This window comes from Meriones unguiculatus, chromosome 1 (assembly GCF_030254825.1).
Source record: "Meriones unguiculatus strain TT.TT164.6M chromosome 1, Bangor_MerUng_6.1, whole genome shotgun sequence".
Taxonomy (NCBI): domain Eukaryota; kingdom Metazoa; phylum Chordata; class Mammalia; order Rodentia; family Muridae; genus Meriones; species Meriones unguiculatus.
The window spans coordinates 174,005,192-174,014,602 of NC_083349.1; the positions used below are offsets into that span (position 1 = coordinate 174,005,192).

The 9,411-nt window shown below is 42.6% G+C and overlaps 1 protein-coding gene across 2 annotated transcripts in view; it reads left to right on the forward strand.

Annotated features, from left to right (window-relative positions):
• Fez1 (fasciculation and elongation protein zeta 1) overlaps positions 1–9,103 on the forward strand; it is a 49,300-nt gene extending 40,197 nt beyond the window's left edge. For both annotated transcript variants that reach the window (XM_021638659.2, XM_060371671.1), the window contains exons 8-10: positions 195–270; positions 6,239–6,304; positions 8,750–9,103. In XM_021638659.2, the coding sequence (XP_021494334.1) occupies positions 195–270; positions 6,239–6,304; positions 8,750–8,766 (159 nt within the window). In that variant the 3' untranslated portion in view covers positions 8,767–9,103. The remainder of the gene's footprint in view (positions 1–194; positions 271–6,238; positions 6,305–8,749) is intronic.
• The last annotated feature ends 308 nt before the right edge of the window (positions 9,104–9,411 follow it).

The following is a 9,411-nucleotide window of genomic DNA, read 5'->3' on the forward strand; positions in this document are numbered from 1 at the left end:
CTGGGGCAATGAATATAGGCATGCCTGTCATAGAGATGTCCGTTAGGAGGTAGAAGGTTCTGAGGTAGCACTGTGTAGGGACAGCAAGTGTTACCCAGCACATGAACAAAACATGGTCCCCATGCAAGTTGCCCACTGTGCCTCAACCCAAGAAGGACCATGACTCAGGATCTCCATGCCATTTGTCTTGACAGTATCTGAACACAGTCATCCCTTATGAGAAGAAAGCCTCTCCTCCCTCCGTGGAAGACCTGCAGATGCTGACAAACAGTGAGTTTCTCGTCCTCAGCCCCGTGCCCAGAACATCATCCCTCCATTCTTGCCTGTGCACGTCTTGTTCTCAGTTCCCAGATTTCTTTAGGATGGCTTTGTGTGGGGCAAAATTCTCTGCATTTTGTATCCTCATGAACAAGGTGAGATTAGCTTGGGGGTTTAGGTCAGTGATGAGAGTACTTGCCTAGCAAGTTCAAGGCCCTGGGTTAGGTCTTCAGCTCCTAAAAAAGACAAAAAGAACAAGGCAAGATTAAAATGCTCTGCTGTGGTCCCCAGGCTTTTTTTTTTAGGGGTGGGGAGGCAATAGAGGGGTGGGGCAGAAGTGGGCGGGGCAGAGGTGGGGTTTTTTTTTGTTTGTTTGTTTGTTTTCTGTTTTCCCTACAGCTCCCGGGACTTTGCCTTCTCTGCCTTGACTGTCTACACATTGGCCCCTTGGAGCAGAGAGCTCTGGCTGTGGGGCCTGCTGTTCTTTTAATGTGAAGTGAGGCTTTTTGGGTGGAGTGAGGCCACTTGGAAAGACTAGAGTCTAGTTTTCCTTCCAGGAAGTGGCTGCCTCTTCTTCACTTTGGCTGCTCTGTTCTGTATTAACATTCTGAGCTGTGGGGAGAAGCAACATGTAATAAAGTCCTTTTTTAGGCAGAGTCCATCTATCCGTACACTCTAACAGTACAAGCCTCGAAAGAGCAGCTTCAGGTAGCAGTGTTTGCTGGGCTCTCTTAGGAGGAGAAAAATCTTAGACTGAGACTTGGTGACACTCTCAGTGGATCAGATAGAAATCCCATTTTTTTCCAGGCAGCTCGGATTGCTGAATGACAGCTCAGTGCACTGTGGCTGCTCTGAAGGGGGCAGGCCAGGACAAGGCCTGCTAGAGGAAGGGAAAGGGGCTTCAAATCATCCTAGGAAGATAGGCATCCCTCCTACTGCTCCCCACCCCCAAGTTAAGAGTGAGGAAATGCTTCCTTTTCATCAGCCTAGAGAACAAAAGCAGGAGTGTGTGGCAAACAGATCTTGCCGGCTTCCATAGACACCATGTCCTTGAGAATCAGAAGTTTTAACTTCAAAGTACACGAGTTTGCTTAGATTCCTATACTTGCATACATATGCACTGAGATTTATTTTTCAGTACTATGGGCTGAACCTGTGGAACTTGTGCTCGCCAGATCAGAGCTCTGCATCTGCTTTTTAACCTTTGAGACAGGAGCTCACTTAGTTGCCCAGGCTGCCCCTGGACTCATTATGTACCCCAGGCAGGCTTCAAATTTGCTATTCTTTTGCCTCTGCTTTCAGGATTACCAGTTTGTACCGCCAGGCCCAGCTTTTATTTTATTTTTACGTGTACACATGTTTTACCTGCATGTATATATGTGCCCTACTTGCATGCCTGGTGCCCAAGAAGGAGAGAAGAAGGTGGCAGATGCCCTTGAGTTAGAGTTACAGAGAGTTATGAGCTGCTGTGTGAGTGCTGGAACTGAATATGGGTCCTCAGCAAGAGTTGCAAGGACTCTTAAGCACTGAGCCATCTCTCCAGCTACCTCCCACCCACTGCTTTTGTTTTGTTTTATTTTTGTCTGTTTGTTTTGCAACAGAGTCTCTCTACTTAGCCCTGGATGTCCTGGAACTCACAGAGATCCACCTGCCCTTGCCTCCAGAGTGCTAGAACTAAAGGTGTATCCTACCATGTCTGGCCTGCCGTTTTGTTTTTTAAAACCTATTCCTTTTTCCTTTATTTTCCTTTACTTTTTTTTATTTCTTCTCTTCTCTTCTTTCTTTCTTTTTTCTTTTCTTCTCTTTTCTTTCTCTTTCTTTCTTTTTTTTTTTGAAATGGGTTCTTAATGTATAGCCTAGGCTAGATAATGAACTCTATTGACCTATTTAGCCTCCTGAGTATTGGGATTTTAGGTGCAGACCAATATGCCCAACCATAGGTTTTATTTTCAATTATTAATTAAAACAATTTATTCTTTGTTTATGTGTATGAATGTTTTTGCTTACATGTGGGTGACACATGTCATACATATGTATGACACAGAGATCAGAAGAGCTCCCTATGGAATTTTAGTTGCAAAAGCTGTGAGTTGCCACATGGATACTGGGAACTCAACCTGGGTCTTCTATAAGAGTCAAGCACTCTTGGTATGCCTCACGGTAAGCTCAGTGGAAAGCACTATCAGAGCATCCACAAGGTTCTGCATTCAGTGTTCAGTACCACACTACACAGACACACACACATGGACACACAGAGACACAGACTGACACACAGACACACACAGATACACACCCAGAAACACAGACACAGACATACACACAGACACACATATAGAGACATACACAGAGACACACAGACGCACACACATATACACACAAAGAGGCAGCACACGCTATCAGCACATAACCTACAGGAGAATCAGAATTCAGAATCATAACTATAGGAGGATAAGTGTTCAGAAAGATAAAAAGTGTATCCTCCAAAAGGATAAGACTTTAGATTGTTAAATGTCCACTTGTTAGAAGAGAAAGAAACACAAGCCAGGTGCTTGTGGTTTCACAGTGGTAAACATTTAAAAGACAACTTGGACACATTTCAGAGGTTGGTGTATGTAAAGAACTTAATCATGCTCTTGAAAAGGGGAAGAATTATTCATTTGTCACCAACCCGTATCTAGAAATTTAGTATGATTCTCTTCATTGAAAATAGTTTTATATTTTTCAATTCTTTTAAAGAAGTATGGGGCTAGTGAGATGGCTTGTGGGTAAAGCACTTACTGTATAAGCGTGGAGATCTGAATTCAATCCCTACAGCACACATAAAGATAGGACAGAACCAACTCTGTAGAATTGTCCTCTGACTTCCACATAGGACCTATGGTCTGAATGCACGTGTTCACGCATACACACACACACACACACACACACACACACACCAGATCCCTCGAAACTGAAGTTTCAGATGGTTGCGAGGCAACATGTGGGTGATGGGAATTGAACTTGAGTCTTCTGGAAAAGCACTCAGTGCTCCTAACTGCTGAACCGTCTCTCCAACCCAAAGTTATAAATTTTTGTAACCTAGTTTTAAAGATTTATTTTTATTCATGTATACGTGCCACAAGCGTGCATCTCCCTTGTAGCCACAGTGACAGGTGGTTGTGAGCCTCCCAATATGGGTGCCAGGAACGACCGTGTTCCTCTGTGCCCCTGCTCACGGAGCAATCCCTCCAGCCCTTCAGGCAGAGTTTAATTTTACCAGTCAACATTTTGCTAACATTCTTTCTCTTCTAACACAAGTGGACATTTCACATTCAAAAGTCTTATTCCTTCATTAGAGGCTACACTTTTATCTTTCTGAACACTGATTCTCCTATAGGTTATGATCCTGAATTCTGATTCTCCTATAGGTTATGTGAGTACTAACTTTTGCAGATCCTGGTATGAGTTCACAAAAAAAAAAAAAAAATGGTTGCTCTCTTTTCTTTGCTTCTTGAATCAAGTACCCAGGCCAAAATCTAGCTCATATCATGGGACCATCCACGTAGATGCTTTAGTTTAGAGATCAACTTAGACACATGTTGAATAAGTCGGGTTATTGCATTTTCAACACAGTCATCTTGGAATGGCATTTGGTCTGCCCAGGCTCAGTTGCAAAACACTGAACCAGCTAAGCGGACATGAATTTACATCTAAAAATACAGAACAGAGCCAGCAGGTAAAGACACTTGCTGCCAATCCAGGGACCTGAATTGTAGCTCTGAAATCACATGGTAGAAAGAGAAAACAGCTTCTCCGGCAAGTTGTCCCCTAACTTTGACGTGCATGTCCTGGTATACACACCACAATACATGTAATTTAATTTTTTTAGATACAGCATAAAACAATCAGAAGACACCAGGATCCCCAGCAGCTAATTCAGTTGAAATGACTATTTATCTAAAGACATAAAACAAAAACCAGATAGACAATAGCTTCAGCCTTTTCCCTCCCCAGACATGGTTGGTGATTTATACCATTATGTTGGGTTCTATTCTTTACCTTGTCCTGACTCTGTCCCAAGTTTTCTTATCCAGCCTCAAAAGCAGGAGATCACGGAAGTGTATCTCAGGGCCCACTGAGCGTCACTCTTTGCTCTGCTTGTACAAGTGAAATGTGTTCATGAAGGGAAATTGCACAGTATGGAAACGTGCTCTGTGGCCTCACACTCAGAACTGTGTATGGCTTCATGCACTGTTTTAGATTTTTCTACATGGTGATATACTTGTTATGAAGCTAATACATTTTCTTCAGCCCTTTTTCATGCATAAGTCTGTTTTAGACATGTAGCTCTCTCATTCTCATAAGGTGGTGTAAGGCTTCACTGACTGGTACACTGTAGTCCACTTAAGGAAGCTTATTGGTGAAGGAATCTATTGTTGGATGCTTATGCTGATATTATGAACAAGGCTTTCTTATGGAATTTTCCCCAAAGTGGACTTCAGTATTATAAGTTGTGCATCTGAGAACACCTCATTTAGTTAACAGAAAAGTAATAATTTGTTTGGGGATGGAACAGGAGCCTTACATTTGCTAGATCAGTGTCCTATTGTTGAGTTTCACTCTTAGCCTAGAAAATGCAATTTAAAAAATTATATAACGGTAATTCTTAAAATCCTTTAGGCTTTAGAAGTTTTCCCACTGTTTGTTTCTTGTATAAGTCAAGGAAGTATTTCAGCAAGAGCTATGTAGGCTCCCTAAGAGTCCGCAGTTCTTTAGCTCTGCATAGTCTAACACTGTAATGGCCATTGCCATGACCTGCATGGCTTGGGGTTGACCTGATTGGGTAATGAGGAAAGAAGAAAGGACAGACACACAGAAAAGCTGGGATTGGGTGGGCTATGTGTGCTAATAGAGATGTACCACAGAAGCCTGGAAACTCAGTGCGTTCATTTTGAACATCTGAATCGAGGAGGTAGATCTATTGGTATATAGCCAAACAAGGAGAGATCTGGTCGGCTGATCTCTGTAGGGGAGCAGTTTCAGACTGCAGTCAAGGGAAGATGTGGTTGACAGTTCCTAAAACTTGTTTTAGCTTAAAAAAATGTCTTTTTTTAGCTAAAAAAAAAAAAAAAATCAATGTTTCATATCATCCATACTTGGACCAGAGGAAAGCTTTTCCATCCCTTACAAGCCACACCCGGGGAAGGCTTTGCCATTTCTCTGGGTCTGAGTCATCAGAGACCTTGACCTTGACCTTGACCTTGGCTCATTTCAACAATACATTTACTCAGGACTTTGTTTCCTCTCCACAGGATGTAACAAAGAATAAAGATTTGTTAGGTAAACTTCACTTGTGGCCCATAAATTGGAGGCAAGGGTTATTGCAATAATTTTTTTTTTAAATGTGAGTAGAACATCCTTAAAGACAGGTTCATAGCTGGGCATGGTGGGGCATACCCATCATTCTAGCACTTCCAAAGCTGAGCTAGATGGGTCTCTGTGAGTTTAAGGCCATCCTAGTCTACATGGTGATTTCCAGGCCAACCAGGGCTATAAAGTGAGACCCTGTCTCAAAAAACAAAACAAACAGCACAGTTTTATTAGTAGTTCAGGAATTAATAATAACATCTAGGTTGATTATATCCGAAAGATGATTTTTATCATTTTTGGCAATTGTTTTGTTTATTTTTGTTAAAGATGCATGCTGGTATGGAAATTACAGATGAGCCAAAAGGGAAAAATTGAAAGAAGTCACTGGTAGTTCCACTTTGCAGAAACACCCCTGTCTATGGCTCTCTGGGTGTACTCTGTCTTACCCCAAGAATGCTGACTCTTGACAAAAGCTTGTAGAGGGATGCATCTACTAAGTATTCACTCAATGGACGTCAGGTTTTCTCAAATCATTTCTCTCTTGCTTAGGGTGGGAGTGGTCTAGCCTTAGATGCAAGCTTCATACTCTGATAGTATTCTGGCCTCTATCTCCCTCTCTTTCCTTCTCTAGTTCTCTTCGCCATGAAGGAAGATAATGAGAAGGTGCCTACTTTGCTAACGGACTACATTTTAAAAGGTGAGAACATCTGTCCTCATCCCAGAACAGAAGTCTGGGTCCCTGCCCAAGCTGTGGAGCTCAGGCTGAAGCCCTCTTAGAGCACCCACACCAGGCCAACCAGGCCCTGGTCACATAAACCACGTGGTCATCATGAGGGCTTCAAGGTAATGGGTGTCACTGGCAGGCCTGAGGAAATTATGTTACTTCAGGTCACCACTGTAGGTCCTCACAAGGAACAGAATGCCAACAAAGGACTTATTATGGAGAAATCCTGAGGTGTTTGCATCATGTCATATTTAGTTGGGAAAAACAAAGCTTGAAAATAAGTTAATACTTTCAGTACTTAAAGGAGAATGATGTCATGATTAAGTATGTCTTTTCATAAGTTTTTATGTAATGGGGTATTGCTGGAGACCCATGGCTCATATATGCCAGGCAAGCATCCTTCCATTGAGCCACAGTTACTGCTTTGTAGCTCCTTTTTGAACATTTTGCTATGGAAGTTTTCAATGCAGGCAACAGCAAAAAGGATGGCTCTTATCTTCCAGCTTCATTACCTCATAGCCAATTTTTTAAAGTTTTATTTATTTTTTTATGTATAGTTTCTGCATGTTTGTTCACCTTGTGTGTGCCCCTAAAGGCCAGAAGAAGGCATAAGGTTCCTTGGGACAGGATTACAGATGTGGGTACTAGAAAGTAAACTTGGGTCTTCAGGAAGAACTGCCAGTGCTCTTAACCCCTGAGCCATCTCTCCAGCCCACACTGGTTTAATTTATACTCTTATCCAGCAATATTGTTTTGAAGCAGATTTTTGTTAATATTTTCTATCCATAAATATCTCAGTGTATATTTCTAACCCTAAGAATTGGACACATAGCCATAATGCCATTATCACAACTAAAGAATCAGGGCTGGGATGGTTCTCTGTTGTAGAATGCTTGCCTGGAAGGTCTGAGGCCCTGGGGTCCATTTCCAGAACAAAAAGGGAATTGGGGAGAGTACAACCACAAAGTTAAGCATTTTGGGTGGATCGGTGACCTAATCACTGTACAGCTCACCTTGGTTTTTCCCATACAATGTTTTCAGTTCATTTGCTTTTATTGGGATCTGATAAAGGATGATAAAATTTGAAAATTTATCCCCTAAATCTGTCTGTCTTTGTGTCTCTATTACCCTCACCCAACTCTCTATCCTTCCTCTCTCTCCCTCTCACCTCCAACTCCAGGATATCGTGAAGACCAGGCTGGCCTCAAGCCCTCTAGGTAGATGAGGAATACCTTTAAATTTTTATCCTCCTGCCTTCACCTCCCAAGTGTCAGCACCATGCTCTGCCAATAATGTATCTTAAAAAAAAATTCAACCAACCAACCAACCAACCAACCAAACATATATAGCCTTCCCATTCCTTCTTCTCTGTTCTTTTAAATTCATTTGTTAAGTTGTAGAATATATTTTAATAATTTATTTAATTTTATTTTATGTGCATTAGTGTGAAGGTGTCAGATCCCTTGGAATTGGTGGTACACACAGTTGTGAGCTGCCATGTGGGTGCTGGGAATTGAACCGGGTCCTTTGGAAGAGCAGATAGAGCTCTTAACCACTGAGCCATCTTTCCAGCCCCTGTAGAATATATTTGTCCTAGACTCTTCCTAATTTCAGCCCAAGGCTTAATTTAATCTATTCTTCTGTTTTCTTTATTTGATGGAACAAGAGGCTCCTATCTTTTGGGTGGTTGTAGACTTCCATGAGGGACCCTACACTGTCCACTTGTCTTGTTTTTTCGTGTTACTGGCCATTGATGACCACACACTGTCTAGACCCATCATCTTAGAGTTCTTGCTCCACATTTATACAAAATTTAGAAGAGTTGTTGAAGTTTTATGGAACCTGGTTATGAAATACCAAAGTGTAGTCTTTCTATGGGGGTCAGAGAGATTAATATTAAATTTCCATAGGAAGAACTTAGGTTAAAAATTAGGAAGAGCTTGTGACTCTTAAAGACTTTTCAGGAATAGAAGTTTTTCAAAGAAGTTTGTGGAAGTGGATTAGATTATATGAGGTTGGTGAGCTGAAGTGTGACCCACTGAAATGTCAGTGAATTTATAAAAGTAGTTAATATTTACGGAGCATACTTTACAAGTCTCTCAGTAACCCTATGAGAAGCTCAGGGACATCCTAGTGTGTGTGTGTGTGTGTGTGTGTGTGTGTGTGTGTGTGTGAAGAACAAGCTTGGACTGGGAAGGCATTTCCTTAAAGTCACAGAGTTAGATCCATGGGCTAGGCTGGTGAGACTGTAGTACTTGATACTGTAACGGACACCTTTAATTCTCCTCTGTCCTTAGGAAGAATGACTCAGGGCTGCAGTCCTTGCCTGGTTCTGGAGGTTGGAGGGTGGGGTGGGCTGGTAGGGAGCTCCCTGCTCAGTGTGATCCCTGCATGACCTCTCTCCTCTTGTCGTTTCAGTGCTTTGTCCGACTTAACCTCCCCCTTGGAGCAGCCTCACTGCAGGAGGTCACTGAGCAAGAAAGTCATTCCATCACTGGGATTGCATGACACCACGTAACCTCCGGCGTGTATTTAAACGTGTATAGCTTAACCAGGATTAAACATGAGCAACCACGCAGGGTCCTTTGCTGTTGGCTTCTAGTGCTAGTAATCATTGGATGCATGATCGGGCGCAGGGCCGGTGACACCGCTTCCTCTCCCCCAGTGCTGAGGAAGGGAGGTGCCCTCACCACTCATTATGTAGTCTGGCTCCAGCCCTCAACCCAGCTTATACTCTAAGACTAATTTTGAAATAAACCTTCATTTAATTAATATTCTTCATGCTTTCTGAAGAGTGGTGTCCATTGGCTCTGTGTTCCAAACCCTCTAGGTAAATGATGTCTGGATGTCCTCAGATACTGGCCTGTGGCCATGGCACTGACGCCTTGTGGTAGGCACTGGTGGGGTCATGTGATATTCTGAGACTGCCTATCACCACAGAAGGAGGCCATCCATGGTCTCCTAAGTTCTTGCTGCTTGGCTATATTATGTGTGGTAGAAACTAGCTGCTCTGGGGCTAGGAGGAGACAGAGATTCCACGGACAGGCCAGTAAGCTGAAGGGCCTTTTATTGGAGTGTCA